The sequence below is a fragment of the Sorex fumeus genome, unplaced genomic scaffold, assembly GCF_029834395.1.
Source record: "Sorex fumeus unplaced genomic scaffold, SorFum_2.1 ptg000026l, whole genome shotgun sequence".
In the NCBI taxonomy this organism is placed as follows: domain Eukaryota; kingdom Metazoa; phylum Chordata; class Mammalia; order Eulipotyphla; family Soricidae; genus Sorex; species Sorex fumeus.
Genome location: NW_026606083.1, coordinates 11,368,663 through 11,395,617, shown reverse-complemented (window position 1 = coordinate 11,395,617; position 26,955 = coordinate 11,368,663). Strand labels below are relative to the sequence as shown.

The 26,955-nt window shown below is 50.5% G+C and overlaps 2 protein-coding genes across 2 annotated transcripts in view; both read right to left on the bottom strand.

The window, feature by feature from the left end:
- Positions 1-26,955, bottom strand: part of CDC123 (cell division cycle 123) — a 312,575-nt gene that overhangs the window by 129,662 nt on the left and 155,958 nt on the right. The window lies entirely within an intron of this gene.
- The window catches only part of CAMK1D (calcium/calmodulin dependent protein kinase ID), a 176,756-nt gene that overhangs the window by 46,891 nt on the left and 102,910 nt on the right, over positions 1-26,955 (bottom strand). The window contains exon 3 of the mRNA XM_056114509.1: positions 6,681-6,755. Within this exon, the coding sequence (XP_055970484.1) occupies positions 6,681-6,755 (75 nt within the window). The remainder of the gene's footprint in view (positions 1-6,680; positions 6,756-26,955) is intronic.

Genomic DNA, 26,955 nt, shown 5'->3' with positions numbered 1-26,955 from the left:
CGCATGCAAGGCCAATGCCCTCCCCACTGTACTAACGCTCCAACCTGGAATGTCTTTATTTTAAAAAAATGAATTCTGGGAACAGAGAGAGAGCTCAGCGGACGAGCACATGCCTTGCATGCAGGAGGTTCAGGTTCGACCCCGAAAACCACATGGTCCCCTGAGCACCACTAGGAGAAATCCCCAACACGGAGGTCTAAGTTGCCCCTAAGTATTTCTGGATCAATCTTAAACCCAAATCAATCTAAAACTCCCCAAGAAACCACAAAAGAAATGGACTCCGACGTGCCTTTTGAGTTGTCTCAGCTGGAGGATGTTTCACATCCTGGGTGGGAGCAGGGACGGGGGAAATGTCTTTTACCATCTCTAGTCTAGTCTCCAAGCCGAGGAAAAACAGCCTCTAAACAAAGTGACTTTTCTTCTGTGACTTATCTCTAGTCTGACTGACCACACACTATCCAAAGAGCCTTCCAAAAGATAGCATCCCAGAAAAAAAAAATTTTAAATATAGACCTCCCAGAACAATCTCGCTTTCTACTGCAGCCCCACAGGAACAAAAATGCCATCAAAAGGGCAATTAAGTAAAAAAACGAGGGTGCTCAGCCTCCCCTATTATCTCTGCAAATCAGAGGCGAGGACACAGTTTCTGAGGAAGCCAAGGACCTCCCAGGCACAAATATTATGGAACTCAGTCCCCCTCAGTGTTATGTTCCTCCCCCCAAGAATTCTGAAATCAAGGACTTCCTAAGTTCCCAGGAAAACACAAACAAGAAACCCCAACACAACCCAGTAACTCATTTTCCAGACAGAAAAACAGGGGACCCAGGAACCAAAATGGCTGAGACTTTCCAACCCAAACATGACAAACCTAATGATAAAGTACACAAAATACTCAGGCCAAACTCAAAATTTCTCATTTGTATATTTGAAAACATCAAGGTATTCCTTGCCACATTTTTTCCCTTTCGCCATTGGCTTTAAGAACTCCAACTGGGAGAGATGAAGGAATGAGAGAAACCAGTTTGGATTTCCAAAATACATAACATAAACCATTAAAAAAAATACACCTAATAATCAGATATTTTGAACTAAACAATCCATGTTTTACTAAAAATATTCCGGGGGGGTGGGGAAACGGGAAACAAAGTAGAATTATAGTAAATTGCAAATGACAAGATTGTTTAGATAGAAATTGTAAGAAATTAATGAAATAATTACTAGGAATAAAAGGTAAATTTAGGAGGATAAGAGGCTAATACACACAGAAAAAGAAATTTATTTTTTACAAAATAGCAACAAGCTACTAGGGGGAAAAATGAAATAATCATATACAAAAATGGATCAAAAATATTTCTGAATAATTTTAAAACATGGAAGATATACATCTAAAACATTATTGGGAGAAGGAAAAGTCTAAATAAAGAGACTGATCAAGATTGTGGATTAAAAGGTTTAACTTTTAAGTTTCTCAGTTCTTTTCCATATTGATAGAGTCCATAAAATGCCTAATAAAATTTCCACAAGCATTTCTGGCAGGGGGCGGGGGGATTTGATTCTAAAATTTATATGGAAATAAAATCTAGAAAAAACACATCATGCTTAGAAAAAGAAATTTGTGCTCTCGCGGACACGGCCTGTGTGATCCCGCCCAGAGAGTGTTGGGACCAGGTCATCCTAAGGGAGCAGCAAGAAGGTGGAGGAGAGGGGCCTGGCTGATGCAGACAGGGGCGAGTGTCTCCCCAAGGGGCCCGAGCTGAGACTGGAGGGGGTGGCCCACAAGCTGACAGGGCAGTCAAGGCCACAAGCTGACAGGTGCTTATGGGGTACGTTGAAGGTGCAAGGCTGCTGTGAAGCTGCTTTTCATTTTATTTTATTTTGTTTGGGGACCACACCCAGTGTGCTCAGAGGTTACTCCTGGCTCTGCACTCGGGAACTCAGGAATTACTCCTGGCAGTGCTCAGGGCACCATATGGGATGCTGGAGAATGAACTCAGGTTGGCCAAATGCAAGGCAAGCATCCTACCTGCTGTACTATGGCTCCAGCTCAAAAAGCTGTTTTATTAAATGATATCATTTAGGCCGGGGGATGTGGTTCAAGTGGTGGAGAATCTTCTTTGTGTATATGAGGTCTTGGGTCAAATCCCAACACCACATATGGTCTCCTGAGCACTACCAGGAGTGATCCCTAAGCAAAGAGTCAGGAGTAAGCCCTGAGCACAGCCAGGTGTGCCCCACCCCCTCCAACCCAGACAAAAGTTACATATTCAGGGGCTGGAGTGATAGCACAGCAGGTAGGGCGTCTGCCTTGCATGCGGCTGACCCGGGCTTGATTCCCAGCATCCCATATGGTCCCCCAAGCACCACCAGGAGTAATTCCTGAGTGCATGAACCAGGAGTAACTCCTGTGCATCGCCGGGTGTGACCAAAAAAGCAAAAAAAAAAATAAGTTACATATTCATTACTTGTATCTGACAAAGAGAAGTATATATAAAGAACAGTTTTTCACCCAATGATATAATGATACATGATCTAATTAAAAAATGGGCAAAACATGTGATTAGACACTATACCCAAAAAGATAAACAGGTCAGGGATAAGACTCAAGTAGTAAAGCATGAATACAGATTACATGTGTGAGTGTGTGTGTGTGTCTGTGTGTGTGTGTGTGTGTGTGTGTGTGTGTATGCATGTACTCCCAGTCCCCCGCGGATGGAAACTGAGGCTCCTACTTCCAACCATGTGTTCCAGCCTCGAGCCATCTCCTTGGTCCTACACGGAATGACCCTACAGACTTAACACAGTGTGGCTGTGTGCAGGATGTCCTAAGCTTGTGCAGAAGTTTGGGAGGGCCAGACTGGAAGGTTGCTCACAGAGCAACCCCACCCAGCTCACGCTCGTCCCCTTCTACCTACTCTGAGGCTTCACACCAACTCGCTGTTACAGAAACTGCTGGTATAGATACAATCCAGTTGCTTCGAGAGGCAGAATTTAAATCTACTTTTGAATGTTATCTTACAAATGAAGACATGGGCTGAGTCATAGGGACAGAAAGATAGAGATGCCGATAAAGAACCGGCTCATGGGACTGGAGCAATAGTACAGTGGGCGGGAGGGCGTTTGCCTCCCACGTGGCCACCCCCCGGTTAGATTCCCAGCATCCCATATGGTCCCCTGAGCACCGCCAGGAGTAATTCCTGAGTGCAGGGCAGGAGTAACCCCAGAGCATCGCCGGGTGTGACCCAAAAAGCAAAACGAAATATCTAACTAACCAGCTCATGAAGGCAGGGCGAGGGCAATGCTGCCCAGAGATGGCATCTGCTTTGCTGGCTTCAACCCCCCAGACCACCACTACTAAAGGGGGCTTGGGGGAACAGAGCTGAGATTTTCATATTTGGGGCCCTTTTAAGCCAGTTTTTTTTTAATAATTTACACAGTTTTTATTTGGAGGTTTTGAAGGGAAGGAGAGGCAGAAAGTGAGAGAGAGTGGAGATTAACGTGCTCAAGAGAGAACCCGGGCTTCTCCAAGGGTGGAGAGAACCCCTACACACACCCCAGCATTAGACAGGAAAGCATGAAAGTCCGCATTCCAAGAGGGGAGATGTGGGCGACCCATGTTCTCGGGTACCGCATGTGCTCGGCCACACGGACGCAAGCGGCACAAGGGCTTAGGCAGCATATGTGCCCAGTTTTTTTTTTTTTTAAGTTCCAGTTCTATAAACAGAGAGTAAACCAAGTGAATGTATATAGCTTTGGATTCAAGTATCTGCACATTTAATTTGCAGTACCAATGAAAGGAACACAATGGCTACATCAATAGAGGCGGCAGGGGTAGGCTGGCCCTGGCCCTGGCACAAGCATCACAAATTCTTGTGCCAAGCCAAGGGGCACTCTGACCAGCCTCTGATCCCCTGGAGACAGGAGACCAGCTTGGAAAAGGCAGTGGCAGGGCTGCCTTTAGGTCTCAGAAGGTGGAATAAACCAACCTGCTCTTTCTTCGCAGACTCACCAACTCAAACCCTGACCCCCTTGTCTGCTCAGCTCTTGACAAATCCCGTCTTTGTCTAAAAAAGGCAGGGAAGTGTGCTGCTTTGGGCCACTTCTGGGAGACCCCAATTTTTAGGGGCTCCTGCCCACAGATTCCTCCTTCTCCTGTTCTTCCGTTTGATGTGGACTTACTTCATGGAACAATCTATTCTAGAAAGGAAGTAAGTAAAGTAAAGTAAAGGCCCTCCCGTTGATCGTCGATTTGCTCGAGCGGGCCCAGTAACGTCTCCATTGGAGACTTGGTTGTTACTGTGTCTGGCATATCGAATACTCTCGGTAGCTTGCCGGGCTCTCCGAGAGGGGCGGAGGAATCGAACCTGAGTCGGCTGGAGAGATAGCTAGAAAGGAAGGAAGTGGGGAAACGCCCCCCATCACCAAGAATGTCCTGGGCTTATTCCTGGGCTGTGAGGACCTGGGAGGAAGTGACTCCGGGGATTCTGGGAGGCCCAAGCTGGGTACAGAGCACAGTCACATGAGAGGCCCAGAAATGGGGAAAGTGGATGCTCCCTAGGAAGGGCCTAACTGGAAGTGGAAGTGCTGTTAGTTGGAAGTGTCCATAGGAAGAGGAAGTGCTGATGACTGGAAGCGGAAGTAGGCACATCTCGCTCCCTGGGCATTAGGGCGCCACTGAAGGAGGAGCTGGCAAGTGGGCATGTGGGCCTGGGCAGACCCGGGGAGGAGTATCCCAGAGCCCTGCAAGGTGGACAGGGCTCAGGGCTCCAGTTATGCCAGCAGCAGCGGCCTCAACTCATCAATGAAAAGCCACCACTTTGATCCCAGCTTCTGGGAGTCCAGAAATGGGCACACTGCAGCCTTGGTGGCCCACCGTTGTCACGGCAACCACCGCCCTTCCTAACCTACAGAAGCGGAAAGATTCTGTTCCATAAAGGCTGCTGCTCCCCTTCCCTCCCGAGCACGCCCACACTCGAGCTGTCAGCGGTGGCCTTCCACCTACACACGTGGGGTCCCCTCTCTGCACGGGGCGCGGAACTGCCCGTCTTGATGTCTGTCCCAGTGAATGGCATGCCCAGTGAATGTCATCACTGGCATCTGGATTCTTCCCTGTGCTGAATCACAGAAACTGGACTGGAAGAGTGAGGGCCACCAGCCTCGGTCCTGACCGGGACATCCTGTACCAGACGTGTGCCACAGTCTGCAGACACTCCCAGGCTCAGGGCTGATAATAACACACAGACCTCTAAAGCTGCGTGTCCCTGCCATGACAAGTCACATGGTACAGAATGATCATCTTCCAGTCTGGGTGGGTTCTGCCACCACGCTGGTCTGGGGTGGGGAGAGGGGAGTGTTGGCCTTGTACATATGAGGCCCTGGTGTTTATCCCCGACACTGCCAACATTAAAGAAAGTTTGCACAAACGTGTCACACTTATGAAAATACTCTAAAGATAGTGACTGAGTCACCGAGTGCATGTGCTTTTACTGACGAGTACTTAACTTGTACCCTAACATGATTTGAGTGAACGTGGTGCCTAAACCACCCCCAGGAAAATGAGAACACACAGGAAATGCATTTTTTGGGTCAATTCACTGAATTGAATTCTGTTCCCAAAAATGAGAGACTCCAGTTGTGACTCCAGTTTTAACGCAGTCCCTTGAAAGATTAGACATGAATGTGATCTGTGCTTAAGTCCCAAGAACTCACAACAAGCAAGTATGGTGAAAAGACTCAAATGAGGACAGGTAAACACATTGTTAACCTAACCCTCAATGCTTCTCATAGCTCTAGCCATCCAAAGGCTGAAAACCACCGACAAAGAATGGATTTGAAGTAAAGACATAACCTTTAATAAAAACCCTTCTGTCATCAACCCTCTGTGGTGTTTTAGAATATTCATGCAGGTCAGGGAGAACATACAGCACTCTTCCCAAGTTCCCATCCCTGAATCTGGCCCATGGAATTCTGGGCAACTCCCGGGAATGACGTCACTTAAGAGTCAAAGCACTTGTGTGACTAGGGAGGAGAAATTCACTGATTTTTTTTTTAAAGGAAAAAAACACCATGGCCAGGCTCTATCTCTACAGTCCACATGCTTCCTCCCAGAGTAAGAGTTAACCTCCAGAGTTACTGGAGTGCAGAAATGCTCTTAGCGGGAGCGAGTAAGGCCGTGACTGGGCTCCGGACGTTCTTCTCTCGAGTCTGACTGGAATTCCCGTTCAGTCACGTGTGCCCTGATCTGCCAGCAGGGAAGTAGAAGGGACAGAACAGAGCCCAGCTGCCATCAGCACCCTCCCCCGGTGTCCCTGAAACGAAGGCGAGGGTGGGAGTTTCTCCTGGAGACAGGAGCAGCATGTACTTCCCAGCAGGCCAGCTGGCATGCTTTCAGGAAGCAACATTTGGACAAGCAGGCATCAGAGAGACAAGCAGGACGGGGCCACCAGAGTCAGGGGCACCGTGCTCTGGGCAGGGCTCTAGAATGTGCTTCTAGGCCAGCAGCGCGGGCTACACCAAGGATGCACACCACACTTCTCCCAGTGGCCTTGGCTTTCCCCTCTACCTCGGGAGCACTCCCTGGTCCCTCCTGCACACCCTCTCCCCACACCTTCATTCATTTCACCCTCTGGCCCTTTGGGCCCCTGGGCACACAGAGCTGGGCATCTGTGGATCCAGGTACTTACAGCTGCATGACCAGGTACAGGTGGTTTGGGCTTTCATAGATGTCTTCCAGGGCCACGATGTTTTCATGCTTGATTCTGAAAGGAAAGAGAGACACGTCAACCTGCAGCCACATCAGCACGAGGCAGGCAGAGGAGGCATCGTGAACCCAAGACGTGAATTCAAGAAGTTACTCCAGGACACACACACGAAGCTCGTTGCAGAGAACTCTCCAGACCCTAATAATTAAAATTTTGGAATTCCTAGAGCGTGTGGCTGCTCTTTTGCCCGCACAGCATTATATGCTGTCCATAACAAGCAATACAAAACAAATTGTCTAGAATTGCCTCTTCGGCAGGTTTGAGTGGTGGTAGGACTGGTGTCGAAATATTGAATGTAATCATAGTAGAGAGAGAGCATTGTGCAAATTGTCTGCCACACAGGCAGGGGAAGGCTGGAATGGGGGAGATACTGGGGATTCTGGTGGTGGAAAACGTGCATTGGTGAAGGGATGGGTGGGTGATCATTGTATGACCTCAAACATGAAAGCTTTGTAATTGTATTTCACAGTGAATCAATAAAAAAGGGGGGGAAAAAGTTACTCCATCCCCAGTCCTAAAGCTGCCCCAGAGCATGAAGCCTGGATGCGCCTCTGGGGACCCGAGGACTGAGGTCAATAAGATTCTAACTGGCCCCAGGCTGGCCCGGGATGCCCTCGGAAGGGGGAAGCTTCAGCAGGAATAGCAGACAGTGGCCGGAGCCTGGACAGCAGGGGTGGGCGGGGGTTAGGGGCTGGCCTTACATGCAGTGTCCCTCTGTCCCCGGTTCAGCCACCACCACCTAGGGAGCCCCTGGGGACTTGGTCTTTTGGGAGGAGCCATCTGAATCACTGGTGTCACACAGGATTTGAGAAATGCCAGGGGATGTAAAAACTGGAAAACGGGTGTCCTTAGACGGAGTGCAAATTCTTAACACTGAAGCGTGCAGAGCGCTGCTCCCCAACCCACATCCTGGTGCTCTCCCCTGCTCCTCCTCATCTCTAAGTTCCTGCACGAACAGCCCAGTGGGGTGAGTGATCACTGCTGGGTCACCAGAACCCCAGTCTGCCTGACGTTTTCAGGGGGATCCCTGGACTGGGTCCAAATCATTCAAATCTGGCTGTCCTGCAGGACCAACGCAAACGATGGAGTCCTGGTCTGGGTCTCAGGTCCATCAGAACTGGCCAAACTCTTCACTGGATGCAAACTTACTCCTCTCGCAGGCTAGAGCATGGACGACAAGGTTTGTGCTTGTGGTTCCCAGGCACACAAAGTGACACCAGACCTGCTCAGGGGACTATATGGGATGCTGGGAATCGAACCCAGGTTGGCCACATGCAAGGCAAATGCCCTACCCTCTGTGTTATTGCTCCAGCCCCCAGAATCTCTTCTTCGCTGCAGGAATGGAGAAATTAAAGCTGATGTAACTCACGGTGTCTTCCATGAGTTCTCGCAGGGGCTGGATTGCTACTTCTCCTGGCTAGTTCCTCTTAACTAACGAATGAATCAATGGGCATGTGCCATGGTCCTGCTACGTGTCTGGGAGAAAGCAAGACAAAGGCAAGTGAGCCTTCAAAAGGTCGAACAGGTGCAGGTCAGAGAGAGGACGGGGGTCAGAGGGAAGCGCTGTGTATGCAGGACCCGGGTTCAATGTCCAGAGTGGCCTGGTCGCTGTGTCCCACAGGGCTGGTGCTCTCTGCCCTCCTGCATGCTCAGACCAGAGCATTTAATTGCCCTGCCAGGTTGCCCGAGCACTGCCCAGAGCAGCCCGGACACCTTGGATGCCCACACCGGTGGGAAGGGCCCCTCCCTTCTAAAACAAAAAGTGCCACTCAAACTCTCAGAGAGACCCATGAGGCTACTCGGACCCAGTTAAGTAAGGTCCGTAGAACAGTACTAATTCAATGGAATCCAGAACGTGTCTGGGAATCCAGGCCTCAAAAAAATAGTGGACAGAGGCAGCCGGGAATGGGAAACGTCTGAAGAAGCACATGAGAAATTTCAAAAATTTAAAAAATTTCATAACTTTTTCAAAAAATTTCAAAGATTTCAAAAAATCCCTACCAGGGCTTCGTCACTGCACCCCAGGAAAAGGAGTCAAACCGTTTCAGCTGGTGTCAGGACAGGGTGAAAGCGTCACCGGGCCTCCCCACCAGGCACCGGCTCCCCTGTACAGATTGCACGGGGTTCTGCCGTTCCCGACGGATCTCGGTCAGCTCTTCAACCGGGTGCCTGGCAAGGAGGCACGGCCTGGCCACTAAGAGCCCCCCGCATGACTCACGAGAGCCCTCCCAGGCCTGGGCGCGCTCACCCAGGTGGCCGGGGAGGACACTCCTTAAGCAGAGGCCTCTGGGAGCCCTGGGGGGGCAGCCTCCACCCCCTCCCGCTCCCCTGCAGAGATCTCAGGCCAGAAGGCTTGTGCCTGGTCCTCTCGAGCTGTTGATCAGTCCCCGACAATCTGGTTTCTATCCACCCACATCACTGTTGCTCTTATCTGCCCAGATGATGGTATTCAGAAGTGCAAGTAATGATCCGGGAAAAAATAAAGCATCGAGAATAGAGTGTTGACCTGTATTGCAAACTATAATGCACAGAAGGAAAAGGAGAGAGCAAGATGGAAAGTGCCTCCCATAGAGGGAAGCTGGGGGTGGGGGCTTGGGAGTTGGGGGATGGTGAGAGGGAAATAGGGGACATTGGTGGTGGGAAATGGACACTGGTGTGGTGGGCGGATGGGTGCTGGATCATTGTATGACTGAAACCCAATTATGAACAGCTTTGTAATGGCCTATCTCACAAATAACCAATTAAAAAATGTTTTTTAAAGTAAAAATAACGTGGAGTTCATGCCCAATTCAATCAGCTTAATCAATGGCCCAATTCAATCAGCTTAATCAATGGCTGAACAAATACCAATACTCCTACAATAAAAAAAAAAGAAGAGTGTTAGAAACTAAAGCAGTATGGTAAACCATCATGAACTGGAGGTTATACTTTTGCAAATAAAGTCAGCACTAGGTTCTTTTTGGGGGGTGTGGGTGGGGCTGGGGGGCCCACACCTAACTGCACTCAGAGCTGACTCCTGGTGGGGCAAGGGGACCAACTGTGGTGCCGGAGACCAAACCTGAGTAGGCCACGTACAAGGCCAGTGCCTTATCCGCTATGTTTACACGGCCCCAACATAAGGTTCATTTTCACAAAGTGGTTGCATAGCTATTGGCGTTGTAAGAAATCTAAGCTCTCTCTCTCTCTCCAGGGATTGTTTACTCCTCTGTCCACGCCATCATCCCAAAGCCCAGCGTGTGCATGGTGGGCGGCACCTTTAATCCACATTTGGTGAACGAATGAAGGCATGAACAAATACAAGCATATCAAGCTCAGGGTCAGTCAAATTATCAGCTCACAGAGCTCAAATGGTCCTTTAACTTCCTCCAAACAAGGTGCCCATCCTTACTCAGGTTCCGTGTCCTGAGCTGGTCACTTGTAGCTATACTCAAGTAGTCCTTCCAGGCTTGAAGCAATGTTTCCAAAGATAAGGAATCTCTAAATTATGATTCTCTCGTGCACTGTATAGACCACCCCCCTTTCAATGCGCATGTCTGACTGGCACACAGATCTTCACCAAAATCTATAATGTCTTGAATGGAGAAGCTATAGGTCGGAGCTCATGGATTCCCTCAGAGACTCCTGTAGAACCAACCCTGACAGCAATCGGTTGGTTGTGATCCCCACCAACATGACCCTGACAGAATCTGCTCCTGTGATCCCCATCAACATAACCCTGACAGAAATCTGCTCGATGTGACCCCTTATAAACATAACCCTGACAGAAATCCACTTGCTGTGACCCTCCATCAATATAACCCTGACAGAAATCTGTTCACTGTGACTCCCACCAACATACCCCTAACAGAAATCCGCTCGCTGTGACCCCACCAACATAACCCTGACAGAAATCTACTGGCTGTGACCCCCCACCAACATAACCCTGACAGCAGTCAGCTGGCTTTCACTGCTGTGAAGTGTTTTGCCACTATCCTCCAGCAGACAACCCGATTCTCCGCTGAAATGACATTCCTTGGTCTTACATACCACACAATACTGGCCAAAAGGGACACGGGGACTGGTGAAGGTTTCTTCTTAGCAGACCCCCAATGTGGTCCTATGATCTCAACTATCTGCTCGATCTCAACCTCACTTCCAGATTATTGCTGTGCATTGAAGTTAAACTCAATGCTCTGTATTTCCAGAAATACCCTTTTTTTTCTAACATTAGAAAAAGTTGCCAATACCTTTTATATTGTTTACTCACACACTTCAACGTTGACTCTTGGGTGATAAATATAATTTCCTTGGCCCCCTGGGAAGCAAAACATTTAAATATACTGGTAAACTACTCTTATTACTTTCCTTAGCCCCCTGCTTTATAACTTTTATATATGCCCTTTAGGCTGGAGTGATAGTACAGTGGGTAGGGCGTTTGCCTTGCATGCGGCCCACCCGGGTTGAATTCCTCCATATTTTTGGAAGAGCCTGGCAAGCTACCGAGAGTATCCCGCCCACACGGCCGAGCCTGGCATGCTCCCCGTGGTGTATTCGATATGCCAAAAACAGTAACAACAAGTCTCACAATGAAGACGTGACTGGTGTCCACTCGAGCAAATCGATGAACAATGGGAGAACAGTGCTACGGTGCTATATATATATACCCTTTATGAATTGAGTATGAACTATGCATCAAGACTGTACTTTAAATATTTTACTTAATACAAAAGTCCCCTAAAACAGGTATTTTCCTCCCCCCTGGCGGGTGGAGGGGATGTTGAGACATACCTGGGGTGCTCAGGGGGAGATTTTGCTTCCTGCCTGTGAGCCACCCGTACAGTGCTCAGGGGACCATATGTGGTGTCGGAGACCCAGCCAAGGGCGACTCAGATGTAAGGAAAGAGCCTTAGCTCTGCAACTATCTCTCTGGCCTCTCATCCTCTCCATTTTTAAGAAGAAGGGAAAATACATTCTCCAAGAGGTTGGCTAAATTCTCCAAATACTTGAACTCGTGATGGGAAATACTGTGATTTGGACTTCCACTCCCAAGTTCAAGCACATTGGCTACAGCTGCCCATTAAGTTCTAAAGAGGATACTTAAGAGGTCATTAAGGCCAGAGGTGCTTGGATAAGGTCATAACTCCTGACATCAAGGTGTTCCATATATATAATACCAACTTCTGGGGTCATAGAGATCTGCTGAATGATCCTGAAACCCATGGCAGCGCTCGAGACGGCTTGGAAATATGCCTCCCAAGGAAACCCAGAGTGCCAGTGAAGCAGCAGCAGAGGGACTTCGAGCAGACGCCAGTTAGCACCGAGATTATAATTAGAAAGCGCCTCTCGCCAGCTCCTATCCACTAGAGTCATCAAAAGGGAGGATTAAGTGGACAGAGTGGCTGGAATGTTGGCCACGAGCAAACGGAAATCAAGCGTCAGTTAACCTTCAGCGCTGCACAGATAAAGCCCTCCGGGCTGTTTACTCTTCCCAAGATGTGGAAAGGCCCAAACGGGACCTTCTGACACGTGGAATGTTCCCCCACAAAGAGCAAACCTTTCCAATATGTGCCTACTTCCAAGGACTCATGTCACCTAAAGCAATTTGAGAGCATTAAAAGAACCTCACTTTATTTCACCACGGCGGCTTCACTAGGTACAAAAGCAAATATTAGCTGACACACCAGGGACAGAGGTGCAGACATGGGCTAATAGGTTGGTACTCGCCTCAGGCCCAATCGAGGACAGATGAGGAGAGAGAGAGAGAGAGAGAGAGAGAGAGAGAGAGAGAGAGAGAGAGAGAGAGAGAGAGAGAGAGAAGTGGGCCCAGCAGAGCGGGCAGCACGGATGAGGGAAGCAGCAGATGGAAGTAGCACAGGCCGAGATGCTCGCAAGCAGGATAAATGATGCAAGAAGTGACGGGAAGCAAGCCAAGCAAGAAAACCCCAGAAAGAGTCAGGAGAAAAATTTCAAATTGATTCATGTGAAAATATATATATTTTTTGGAGCCAAATGCACAAGTAGGCCCCGTTCCAAACCAGGCTGAAGGGAACACCAGGACCCAAAGGACAGACATTCCATGGAACACATCTGCCTCTGCGGAAGGATCACTGCCTCTTTCCTCCCTCTGCCCCAATTCTCCAGGGCACAGGGATCGGCTGGGTTTGAGGTCTGTGTGGAACGAGGAATGCGCACAAGACACCAAAGAGGACAGGGAAGTAGGCTCAGCATGTTTTTCTTTTGCTCGTCCTACCATGGCTCACTGATCTGGGGAGAGAGAGCTTTAAAATCGTGGCAGTAATTGCGAATTATCAGGCGGAGGCAACAGAAACTCGTTCCTCATGTTGTCTTCTTTGGAAATGTCACTGATGTGCTCAGGCTAAAGAAGCTGCTAGTGGCCATGGGAGGGGAAAGTTTAGACTAGAAAGGGGTGGCAGGAGCTACATAACTACCAGCGAGGGCAGCCTAAGAATGGATCTCTGCAGGACCCCAGGCTGGAAGCACTGAAGACCCAGAACTGCCTCCTCAGCACTTCCGGATGGCCCCAAACTGCTCCCTCAAGCACTTCTGGTTAGAAGAAAGACACTTCTCTGGCCTCTATAATGGACATCATTCACCATTCACCACTCTTTCTAGCCCATTCCACAAGTTAACATCTTATGTGCCAAAAACAAAAACAAAAACAAAAAAACCCCACACCAATATGGTTCTCTGGCATTGCAAATTGTCTGAAAAAGTGTTGAAGACTGTCTTGTCACCTGTTCGGTAAAAATGGAGGTGGTGGGGGAGCAAATGAAACATCATTTCCTCTGTTCTTGGGGCAGATTTTCTTCCCATTATAAATAGACGAGGAAATAATGCTGAAAAAAAATCAGGATAAGTCATAAGGGAAAGTGATAGAACGGAAACACTTGCCAGATGGTATTAAAAAAAAACCCAACAATACCTTTCCTTTTTTCTACCTGAGCAGGTGCACTCCAGACGCTCTCCATCTTGGCCTCTCTATAAGGGGGGCGTGATTGCCCCTATCTGAGAGATGACAGCTCCCATCTCCCTGTCCCTTTCTGCCTCTGCTCGTGTTCTCTGCCTAGCCCTTCTCTGCCTTGCCTTTCCGCGAGCCCTCTACCCCACAACAGAGAAATGATCAACGTCTCTGAACACCCTCCAGTGCTCAGAACATAAAACAGATGATCAACGTCTCTGAACACCCTCCAGTGCTTCAGAACAAAAAACAAACCACTCGGCTGACTTAGTCCAGGCTTGGCCCTGATCCCTTCCCCCAACACCCCACACCAAAACTTCTCTGGAGCAGGGAGGCCACTGCCAAAGGGACATGTGTCCCTCTCGCACCTTGCTATTAAGCTACTCACCCTCTGAGATGTAATCTCAACTCTCCCCCGAGAGCACCAGACTCATCCTTATCTTTTGCAGAACTGATACCCTCTCTTCCAGGCCACCCCACTTCTATGATCTTGTTGTTCCAAATATTTATGCTGTACCCACATAAACTATTCACATGAATATATGTGTATTTTTAAAAAAATTCTTATTTTTCATATTCATTCATGCCACAAATGAGTGCAGTCATTCTATATCTGACCCTCTCCTGACCCACTTCACTCAGCATGATACTCTCCAGGACCGTTCACTTATAGGCAAATTTTATGACTCCATTTTTCCTAACAGCTGCGTAGTATTCCATTGTGTAGATGTACCATAGTTTCTTTATCCAGTCATTTGTTCTTGGGCACTCAGGTTGTTTTCAGATCCTGGATATGGTGAATAGTGCTGTAACGAACATAGGAGTGCAGATGGTGTTTCTGTTGTGTGTTTTTGAGCCTCCAGGGTATATTCCCTGTAGTGGTATTGCTAGGTCAAACGGGAGCTCAATTTCTAGTTTTTTGAGGAATGTCCATTTTTTCCCCCCAAAGTCGGCATTCCTACCAGCTATGAATGAGAGTCCCTTTCTCCCAAATCCTCACCAGCACTGGTTGTGTGTGAGGTGGAGGGTAGGTAAGACAGAAAAGGGACCAGTAGAACAATAATCGTCGGAAATTATCACACTGGATAAGAACTGAGCATTGAAAGTAGTTGAAGGGATATACATGTCAACCTTTAGGTATCTTCATTGCAAACTATAATGCCCAAAAGAGAGGGGAGGGAGAGAGAGAGAGAGAGAGAGAGAGAGAGAGAGAGAGAAACAGAGAGAGACAGAGACAGAGACAGAGAGACAGAGAGAGAGAATAGAGAAGAGAGAGAAGAGAGGAGAGAGGAGAGAGGAGAGAGGGAGAGGAGAGAGAAGAAAGAGAGAAGAAAGAGAGGGAGAGGAGAGAGAAAGGGAGAGAGAGGGAAAGAGGAGAGAGAGGGAGGGGGGAAAAGTGCCCAGTTGAGACGCGTCATGCTTCCGAACCTGCATTCTTCATCCGAACTACGGAACGCAGAAAATGACTTGAGGGACCATATTCTCAGTTCCCCAAAGCAGAGACGTTGCGGGGGAAGTTAGTCCTGTCTGCCTGAACAGCAATTTCTTCAGAAACCTGATTATTCCGCTGAGCCCCCGTAGAGCAAGCCTGTCGAACCGCCACACATCTATGAGCAGTTTTGCAAAGGTTTGTGATCAAAGCCATTAACATCTCGTTCACCGAGAGACATCCAAGACGCCAGACCCCAAAGAACACAGACTGATTGATTAGTCGAGATGCTCAAGCAGGGACGAGGCTGATCCCGCTTACCACACCGAATCCCGAGCATCTTAGGTCACTAGATGCTCTGTGACTAAATTTCCTCATCTACTACACCTTATGAAATACGTAATCTCTATACACATATACACAGATGCATAGTTAAAATACTATTTAGGATACTAGATACACACCTATGTGTCCTATTAAATAGAGATCTTGTCCTCCAGGCAACCCGGGAATGATCAGAATTCACAATCTGAAGCCGCACAGCCTCTGTCTGCAGCCAACAGATGGCGCCACAATCAATGCCACAATCTCTTAAAACGAAAGGAAAATCTCTGGTTGCCACACCAGCTTCCTAAGTAGGCAAGACAATTTTGTTGTCATGTACGGTATGGAACAGTCTCTTTGCTTTGAGTCCTTGCAAATATTCCTAAGCAATCATACAAATCCTTGCGCTCACTGACCCTACTGTCCAGAGAGCATCTCCCATCCCCAGCAGCAGTGGACCAGTCAGCGTTTGTACCTGGGAGGCGGGACAAGCGCTGGCTGAGACCACAGACTGATCACATCACTGCCAAGAGGCTCTTCCCTCACCTAGAAAAGAACCAGCCAAACAGGATGTTCTCTGAGGTTCTTTCCAACTCAAACGACAGATGAATCTAAAAGTGTACTGAGGCAACGTGGATGGAGGCATATACGGAGCCACCAAACTGGACTCCAAGCCAAGAATCAGTGCTCGTGGAAATAGAGCTTGTTGGACAGTTGCCTGGATTACAACTAGGGCTTCAACGGCTCTTCTGCCTGGGTTAGTTTGAAAGGAAGACCTGCAACAGAATGCTTGGGTGAAGGACCCACTCCCAGGGAAAAGAACTTTCCTTTCTCCCACAGTCAGCGCCACCAGGGAGAAATGCCTGAATGGTTTTATTTGCCCTTGTCTAAACAGCTCCAGCAGTGTAGTCAAAGCTTGATTGTCTGATGCCGAAGGAGAAATAAGCTATGTCTATACTGCTGGGAAAACTCAAATCCCACACTGGGGTAGAGCAATCCTCAATGTCTGTGGTGGAAGAAAGAATCAATAATTAAACCGGGTCTTGCTGAAAAAAAAAAATATATATATATATATATGTATGTTACAATATATATTTTACCCGGTGATGCTCAGAGCTTACTAGTGGCTCTGCATTCAGGAATCACTCCTGACAGTGCCTGGGGGACCATATGTTGGGATCAAACCCACATTGGCTGCACGCAAGGCATGCCCTCCCCACCTAAATTCTTACAGATCAAAGAACTGCAAAGTTAGAGGCCTGGTTCGAGGGTACAGCGCAGGGATAAAGCTCACTGCAAACTCAGACTCCTGATTCCAAAAGGCGAGCTGATCTACTCCACAGTTCCCTTCTACTTCCATTCCCTCGAGAAATTACCAGTGGGTCTCTCAGGTGACTGTTAGAATTACCTGGGGAGCAGCTTGGAAATACACTGATTCTTGGGTCCGGCCCTGGAGATTCTGATTTAATTGGTCTGAGATGTGGCTTGGGCATCAGGACTGTTTTTAAAGCCTCCCAAAGGATTCAAATGCTAAGTCTGAGAAGCACGAGACAATGAGGAAGACTCTTGGCGCTGGTAATTCAGAGTCTCAGATCCATTTTGAATTTGTCTGGGCTAGCTGAATTAATTTACTTCCCAGTGGGTCTGAATAAAGGTAGGATTCTGTGTTTCCAGAGGACAGCTGTAACAAACGAACCCATTTCAACTGGCTAACTATAACACTGGCTTCTGCCATTTCTCTGGAAGGCTTAGCGACCCAGCACTCTTCGGGGAATGTTGGATGCTGTCTTTTCTCTTGGTGGATTTCGTCATGAATTTTGGCCAGAAGATAATGTGTAGCTTTGCATGTTTCAAATGTCAGAGGGGATGTCTGAAGTCTTGGAGAAGAATCCAGGTGATTAGCTGCCTGGAATAGAAGTTTCCTGACTTTTCCTGCCCACCATGAAAGTGCATGTTCTCTCTGTGCCAAGAGCCAGAGCAAGCACTTTCAGTAGCACCGTGTGTGTGTGAGTCTGTGTGTGTATGTGTGTGTGGTGCATGTGTGTGTTCCATTGTGTGTGTGCGTGTGTGTGTGTGTGTGTGTGTGTGTGTGTGTGGCCATGGCATCACTTCACCTTGATGGAAACGGGAGTGGAATGAACTGTGAAGGGCTCTCCTAGATGACCCAGCACCTGGACCAGGTGAGCATGGCCCTGGGTGGTCACCGCTTTACTCAGATCTCATGACACAGATTTATAATGGGGAGGGCAGCAGGCCTTAACCCTGTCTGCTCTCAGTAGCCTTGGGAGGGTTGGACTGGTGCTGGAGAATCAATTGATCGATCAATCAATTAGTGGCTCAGGGGCTACTCCCATTTCTGTGCTCTGGGGGTTCCTCCCAGGGGTGCTCAGGAGAAGCACGTGGTGCTGGGGGTGGGCCCAGTGCATTCCAGTGATGGCATCGTTTCATGCAATCCTGTTGGGCTTGGAAATTCACTTTTTCTTATTCAGTCCCTTATTTTTGCTAATAGCTGACAGTTTCTCTGCATGGAAGACTGGGTTAATTGCATTCCATCTTAATGTCCTGTTTGGACACTAGAGACCCGAGGGAGGCCCTGTTGGAACACCTCTATTTTCCAAGAAAGGAAGCACAGATACTAAGGGGTTCAGTGACATGAACAAGGTAAGCGAGGAAGACCCCCCCGGTACATTCAACCTCCCACCCCCCCTGCTGCCAGCTCTTTAGGAAGACCACCTTTTCTCTCTTATGCAGTTGCCTTTCGAAGATGCAGGTATTTCTTCATATTTAAGACACATATATATGTGTAGATATATTGTGTTTTAGAAAAGAGAGGCCTATTTCTGTACTAGTGTAACAAGATCAGTTTCATAACAAGATGTTTTTTCAGATTTCAGTCTTATCTGTAATTGCGATCACTAAGCTTTCTTCTAAGTCAGAAAGAAGCTGTGAAGTATCATAACAAAGAATATTAAAAATTCTCACTGACACTATAGGAAATTGCTCTCCTGGTATTCTTGGAAAACACATTTACATATACATATACACTGTAAACTCTGTAAGCACTGTCCTCCCGTTGTTCATCAATTTGCTCGAGCGGGCCCAGTAACGTCTCCATTGGAGACTTTGTTGTTACTGTGTCTGGCATATCGAATACGTCACGGGTAGCTTGCCAGGCTTCGCCATGCGGGCGAGATACTCTCAGTAGCTTGCTGGGCTCTCCGAGAGGGGCAGAGGAATCAAACACCGGTTGGCCAGGCTGGTCCCCGGTTGGCCAGGCTGGTCCCACGTGCAAGGTAAACACCCTACTGCTGTGCTATCGCTCCACCCGATACATACACACATGTATACACACCCTATACATATTCACATGTATATGTGTATACACATACACATATATAATCAATTCTATGCTTTATGTCAGAAATCATCTCTTTCTGGATAAATAACGAAGGGTAAGTAAAAGTAATTCTCATGGGAATTTACCAGTGAGGGGTTGGAGCGATAGTACAGCGGGTAAGACGCTCACGTTGCAGACGACTGATCTGGGTTTGGTCTCCGGCACCCCATATGGTCCTCTAAGCCCTGCCAGGAGTGAGCCCTGTAGAGTCAGGAGAGAGGCCTGAGAACCAGTCGGGGGTGGCCCAAATAACAAAAAACAAAACCAGAAATTGAGCAGTGATTTACCCGTGTAGATGACTTTAAAAACAATGCAGGTGTGAATGGGAACACACAGAAATCTCCCAGCATGGCAGTGACTTCACCCCAGTGACAAGCTTGGCCTGGCTCCTTCCCTCGGCACCCAGGCGGCTCAGCATGTGCAGAGCTGAGGTGTCTCTGAAGCCCTGGGAAGGTGCTGCTGTGTCCTGACCCCCTCAGGCACCCAGCCGCCTCTCTGGGCCTGCTCGGTTTGGGGTCCACTTCCGGGGCTCTGCCTGTGCTTGGCTGTCGTCCTGCGTTCAGCCCTGCTGGAGACCCCTGTCCCCACCCTGCCAGGGGGCTTCTGGCCAACTTCAGGGAAACACAAATGTCCCAGCTCCATTTTTCTAAGAGAAAATTTTAATTTCTGAATCCATTTCTCGCCTCCTCATGGTTTCCACAGAGAAAAGTGTTGAATTACAGTTCCCAGCACTTTAGGCTTAACATTGAACTCTCTTTTCTCCTCTTGCAGAGAGCTTGGGTTAACTGAATTACTCCCACTCTAGTGGTCCTGGGGGCACACCTAATTCCATCGGGGCTCTCCCAATGCTCTGGGTTCATCTTTAACCTCTCCTTTGTACTATTCTTCCCCATTAGTTAGCCACAAATATCTCCAAATCAGATACAGTAACTTACAGAGTCAAACCTTCTGATGGCTCTGGGTTTTGTGTGAAACACCGCTTTCCCCTTTCCTTTATGTCTTTTGCATATTTTTATTTTAGAGCAATGTCCTTTTTCTATAGACACAGGAAGACAGTTAATGCCAGTTAATGTAATATGGGAGTTAACTGGCTCTGAAAATTTTACCCCTGAGCATTCATAATATTTACTTGACTAAAGCCTCAGTTGCTGCCCTTAGATTGACCTCAGTTCCTTACACCCCAAAAGATGGGTTCCCACCAAGGGACTGGATGGACCCAGGAAATCCATTAGCTACCCTGGCTTCGAAAGGGACAGCCTAAGCACTGTAAGAAGTATGATACGTTAAGAGCACAACCATGGAACAAACTCTGTCATGACCCAGAAAGAAGTAACTGAGTAAGGACCCTGCTGGGATTAGGAAAGACTAACCTGGTCTGAGGACTGTGGTCTGGGGAATATAGCGAGATGTCCCCAAGAAAAGCCACCTTTACCATGAGTCCAGAGAGACGATTTAAGCTTAATCTAAGTATAGATAAAAGTCTGTATCTCTTACCACGTTTATACAAAATGACTAGAAATATTATTAAGAAGTAAATTCAACGTGATTGTTCAAATGGTTTACCAGTAAAGGAAAGGAGAAAGCAACATGCCCCTAGATGGAATTCCATCCTTGAGTGGATCTCCTAGAAAACTCCCCTGAAGGAGGGGCTTTACATCTGTTCATTGTTTATGTTAATGTTCAACCCCACCTATGTGTAACTGCTGTCCCCAACCCTTCCTGACTTCTCTAGAATAATCCAGACTGATATGAATAAACTGCTACTGGTTAGCAGCCTGTGGACCTGTTTCTTCAGCCAGGGGGATGGTCATTAGCCCAGAATGCAACCCAGGGACCCTGGTCACTGCAGGACAGTGACTTAGACAACTGGTGCCCGAATAGGGACGCCTCAGACAAAAAGGAAGTGCTGGTCGCTCTTGCAAATCTACCTGCATTTCCCTGAAGCTGGGCTATAGGTAAAGGTCAAGGTAAAGGCCCTCCCGTTGTTCATCGATTTGCTCGAGCGGGCCCAGTAACGTCTCCATTGGAGATTTTGTTGTTACTGTGTTTGGCATATTGAATACATCACAGGTGGCTTGCCAGGCTCTGCCGTGTAGGCGAGATACTCTCGGTAGCTTGCCGGGCTCTCCAAGAGGGGCAGAGGAATCGAACCCGGGTCGGCCATGTTGGCTGCGTGCAAGGCAAACGCCCTACCGCTGTACTATCGCTCCAGCCCGAAGCTGGGCTATAGATTTGAAAATTGCAGTAAAAGGGGGAGGCCTAGGTCTCCGGGACTCCAGGGCTAGAGAGGAGAAGGACAGAGGAGGAAAGAAATCAAGGGAGGAGAGAGAACGGGAAGCAATGGGTGCGCAGACGGCAGGGCTTCAGTTACACGGGTGATGAGTGGGGGCAGAGCTGCGGGCCCAAACACAGACTCTGGAACTTTGTCACGTGCCTGTGAAGGTGACAGGTGGCCACGGGGTTGGGGTGAGGAGGGAATCTGCGAATGCCGGGGGAGGGAAGTTGACACTGGTGGTGGCACTAATGCTATATGCCTAAACAAACAGGCTCCCTGATGAGGCCTGTGTGCCCACTACGACAGCCCTCACCAGTTTGAGTGCATAATCTGGGCTAGCTGAGGGGCCCCGCAGTTCCTGCATCTTCACTGAATTTCCAGATATCAGGGAACATGACGGGCCTGATCCTGGGGCTTCACCCACCCTGCCAGCAAAGTGGGTTCCGTCCCTCTGACCCAGCTGGGCCAGCTCTAAGGGGTGATAGAGAGCTGACATCCCTCCCCCCCCCCCGCCAACCCAAGACCTGAGTTGGGAAAAGCTCCTCTTGGGCAAAGCAAGTGCTGAGTTTTCTAGGAGTAGAGGCTGTTGGGTCTAGGAACACAGACTCTGCCTGGTGAGAGAAGGAGCCACTTTGCAGAATACTAATCAGGACATCTGTCGGCTCCCATCATCCAGGGGGTTTTCAGGACAGGATTCCGGAGGGGATTTTAAAGAAGAGTTTCCGGGGTAAATGCCACCAGGAATCGCTGATTACTTCCAAGTGCTGGTGTGGAATTTCAGGCGTGTGGGTCCTCCCTGGCATATGCAGAGCCTCCCAGGAGGACGCAGCGCTCAGGCCCGAGGCTCTGGATCATAGAAAACACGAAACAGACTCGGCCAGGAGCACCGGTAAGAGAAACACCTCAGGCCTGAACCACCCACGGGTGAAGCGAGGGACCCGGGCACCAGCACGGCCCAGAGGCGGGGGGGGGGGGTCTGCCTGACAAGGTGGGCACAGGAGTGTGTCATGGATACGGGAAGAAAACTCCTCTGAGGCTGCACTGGGGTGTGCGCGTGTGTGGGGTGTGGGTGTATGTGTGTGTGGGTGGGTGTATGTGTGCGCACGTCTGTATGTGTGTATGTATATGTGTATGTGTGTATGCATGTATGTGTGTGCATGTATATGTGTGTATGCGTGCATGTGTCTAGTGTATGCATACGTGTGTATGTGTGTGTATGTGTGTGCATGTGTGTGCATGTGTGTATGCGTGTATGTGTGTTTGTATATGTGTTTGTGTGTATATGTGTGTATGTGGGTGTATGTGTGTGCATATGTGTATGTGTGTATTTGGGTGTATGTGTATGTGTGTGTATGCATGCATGTGTGTGTGTATGTGTGTGCATGTGTGTGTGTGCATGTGGGGACCCTCTCTAATAGCTCTTTCTGGCTCTCTTGAAAAGCTTTTTCTCCAAATTTTTCTCCATATTTGCGAGACTAAGAAAAAAAAAAGAACACAACTCAAGAAATAAGAATACAACTCAAGAAAAGGGATTTCCCTGTTGTGATGCTGCAAGTCTTCTCTTTTGCTCCCATTTGAAAGAATTCTTGGTACACCCAGCAGACAGGTACTGGATGCTTGTTAGCGCTAGAGAGATGGCCCGAGGGTCCGGGCAGCCCCTTCCTGCCTTGCACGGCCCAAGCCTGGCTCTGGCCCCCAGCACTGCAGAAGAAATAAAGTAGAAAACAGGCGCTCAGAGCTGGGAGGATGGATGGGGCTGTGGCAGTCTCCACCCTCCTCCCAGATGCCCCCATGAGGTCGGGCATGGGTGGCGGTGTAACCAGGTCACCAGGACCCTCCCCAGGCAGCCCAGCCAGGCACAAGCTTGTCTGAGTCACAGGCTCGAAGGGTGCAGGGGATCGTGCAAGAGGCAAGTTTTAGGGACCCCGACAGTTTTAGGGGCCCAAGGCCCAGGGTCCAGGCCCAGACCTCCTGGTGGGAATGCAGGAGGCAGATGAGGGGCAGGCAGGACTCATCCCAGTGAAGAGGGTGTGGGCGGGGGGAGGACGGTGAAGCCCTGGGTGGCCAGAACACCAGCACCCACTGCAGGAGGCCGTCCCAGGGGTCGGATTATAAAGGGCTGTGACAGGGAGGGGAAGGGCTGGGTGGGCAGACAGGGCTAGTGTGGAGGACAAGGGCCAGCTTGTGCCCAGAAAGAAGGCCAAGAGTCTGAGCCTTCCCCAGTGAGCCATGCGGAGCCATAAAATATGTGTCTGTGCTGGAGAGGCAGTAGAGCAGGGAGGGTGCGTGCCTGGCACACAGCCAACCAGGGTCAACCCCCCAGCGCTGCATACTGTCCCCAGCACTGCCACGAGCCATCCCCGAGCCCTGAGCACTGTGGGTGTGGACAAAAAGCAAATATATTTTCAAAAAATAATTTATACTATGATTTTTTTTCATATCTGGAGAAGCCTGTTCTCTCTCTCTCTCTGTGTGTATATGTGTGTATGTGGGTGTATGTGTGTGCATATGTGTATGTGTGTATTTGGGTGTATGTGTATGTGTGTGTATGCATGCATGTGTGTGTGTATGTGTGGGCATGTGTGTGTGTGCATGTGGGGAGGGTGTGTGTGCATGTGTGTCTCTCATACACACACATTTTAAGGAAAGTTCCTTAAAACTATTTTTCTTCACTGGGGGTGGGGAGGAATGTGTCTCCAAGGAGAGAGTTCACATGATGAAATCTCTGGAAACGTGCATGAAAATGGAAAAATATCGACTAAGAGCTGCTACTTCCCGCCTCTCTGTTGCCCGCCTGTCAATCAGTGGGGGAGGGGCATGCAATAGTTGGGCAGAGGGGGGTAGGAGGAGGGGGGAGGGCGACAGGGAGAGAGGAGCAGGGGTGGGTGGCACGACTCCTCCCCAGCCCCCACCCCTCTGCCATTCTGCTGGCTGGAACAGAGGCGGGAGGGGGGTGCAGGGGAGCTGGGAGCAGAGGCTGGGACAGGGCCGCGGGGGGAGGGGGGGGGGGCGGCTTCCTCTGCTCTCGAAGATTAGAAGCCAGCTTGTGTCTTTGCGGTGTTTTTCCTCTGCGCTGAGCACAGGAGAGGGAACACTTTCCTCCCCTCCTCCGCCATATGCTCGGCGTCACCCTCTGAGTGACGTGCCTTAATATAGCACCCCGCCTCGTAACAGGGAGACGGGCCGCGAGGTGCTGCTGATTCCCAGCCATGCTCGCCAATGGACAGCTCCTTCGGAAGGCGCCAACACGGGGTCCAGTGGTCGAGACCTGGTGCACCCCAGCGACCCGGCTGGTGCGGGGTGGGGGGGGGGGGACACGGACACTTGCGTTTATGTATTTCCACAGCAGAACAGCCCAGATGCCACCGTGGGTGGGCAGAAGGTGGGGGAGACGCCCTCTGGCAGAGCCCAACCCCAGCGGGACACACGGGACCCCAGGGCACTGGGGTCGGCTGGGGACACGGGCAGTGGGTGGTACAGAGGCGGCCAGCACCAGTTCGGAATCACGAGCCCAGAACCACCCACCAGCATCCTAGAGGGCTGAGCTCCATCTCTCTGGGGATGCCCCCAGGGCTGCAGCTGGAGGGACCCCAGAGCCCACGGCCACTAAAGCTGATGAGCCCAGTGGAATGGGAAGCGCAGGGCCAGGAGCCACTGCAGGTGGCCGGGGCTGGGGGCACAGCTCCGTGGGAAACTTAGTCCAAGTCCTCAGTTGCCCCGCCCAGGACCACGACCCCACTGGCCACCTGAGCCCCGAGCCCCACCTGCTGCCCCCTCGTCTCCCCAACCATCAGGCCCGTGCTAAGGGCAGGCCCGTGCCCAGGTTCCACGAGGCAGCGCCCTCACTTCCCGGTGCTGCTCCCATTCTCGGGCCACAGGAGAGGGGATGGGCTGGGCCTTCCTGGGCTGCGGGACTCCGGCATCTGTGACGGAGAGACAGGAGCTCGACCAGCCCAGCCAGACACAGGGGCATCTCCTGTGCGCTGTGGGGAGGGCAAGGGGAGTTCTATTCTGAGGCCCAGAGGGCAAAGGGCTTCTGTCCTGGGGTTCAGAGGGCAAAGGGCTTCTGTCCTGGGGTTCAGAGGGCAAAGGGCTTCTGTTCTGGGGTTCTGGATGGGCAAAGGGAGTTCTGTCTTGGGGTTCAGAGGGCAAAGGGCGTTCTGTCCTGGGGTTCCATATTTCCCCGCGTGAACGCTCTGAGCAGACAGCAAAGGCCCATTGCAGGAGCGCCCACTTCCCCGGAGTGTCACTCTGAGCCCACATCTGCTGAAACTGGGTGGCTTCTCACTAACTTCACACCCCAGTTGCTGAGCAGGACAGGACCATGATCCGGGGGGTCTGTGCCCGTAGTGTGATCCCTGCACCCAGGGAAGGGGGAACCTGCCCTGCGGGCTGAAGATGCAGCTCCCCACCATGCCCCGCATGGCTGACCTCTGACCCTCCCCTCATTCTCTAAGCCCCACATGGGACCCGAAGACACCAGTGGCCTCGCCCAGGGTCTGTGCTTGACAAAGCGCCCCCCGAGGTGGGGCTGGGTGGAGGCTGGGGAGGGTTCAGAGGAGGCTGAGCTGGGAGAGGAGCTGAGGGTGAGGGCAGTGGGCAGATGTGGACAAGCCCCCAGAACATGGCACAGGTACACATGGTGCGCGGCCCCCAGACTGGCAGTCGGGAGGGGAGAAAGGGGTGAGCTCTAGTGAGGGAAAAGGCGCCCCCAGAGTTGGGGACTCCAAACACCAAGGCACAGGATTGGGGCTCGTGGTTCCCCAAACACACCCAGCTCCCCCCCACCCCAAGTCCCTGGGGCAAGTCAGCACACAGCCAACGTCAACGGCGGGGTCTTGGGTTCCCAACTCCCAACCGTGCTTACCCCTCACTCGGCCCCTCGCTTCTCGGAGAGATGGGACCTTTCCCGACAAAACCCACTCGCGAGATAAACAACCGCCGGCTCTCCCCAGCACTTGGCACTTGCCTGCGAGATCCCGTGGGGGCAGGAGGCAAACGAGAGGGAAGCCGTGTCCCCTGGCCCCCTCCCGAGGAGGATAATCAGGGCCTTCCCACGCGCCTGCCCGATGCTCTGACAATCCCGCCTGCCGAGGGCCCACCAGGGAGATGCCTGGGCTCAGAACCGGCAGCACAGTCACGCCAGACTCCCTGGCAGTTCCTCCCGCTGCGGCCCGTGGACGCCTGCAGAGCTCTGTACCCGTGCCGCGAACCACGATGAAACACATCCCCCGGGAAACACGGGACCAGGGGGTCACAGGGATGCTGCTACTTTAACTCGGAAGAATTCTGCATCTGAGTTTAAAAAAATAATAATAATCCCCTTCGTCTGAAGGGCACTGCCGGCTCCGCCGTCCTATTTTCGCCCTGGAACCCTCTGCAGCACCCTGGGGCCGCCCCCGTCCCGCCTCATTGGGGAGACTGTGTTTGGGAGCAGCACCCTATCTCCCCGCGGGGCTGGCACAGGGGTGGGGTGCAGGCAGCCCCTTCAAGCGGCGTCCTCACGATGCAGCTTCCAGCACCCCCGAGCCCGCCCCGGCCCGGTGAGTCAGTCTCCAAAGGGAGGAAGCCCACGGGTTTTCCCGGGACACCCACGGCGAAGCTGCCCTGCGGGTTTACTCTGGAAGAAGCTCTCAGGAAAGCCAGCAAGCAGGGAAAACCTTCTTGTCAGGAGACCCCGGGGAGCGCGCCCAGGAAACACTTTTCAGAACCAGATGGCACCATGGACAAGGCTCCTTGGGGAAGGAGAGGTCCAGCTCTCTGCCAGGCTGCAGAGACCGGCCAGGGTCCACCTGTGGCCTCATGAGCTGGACG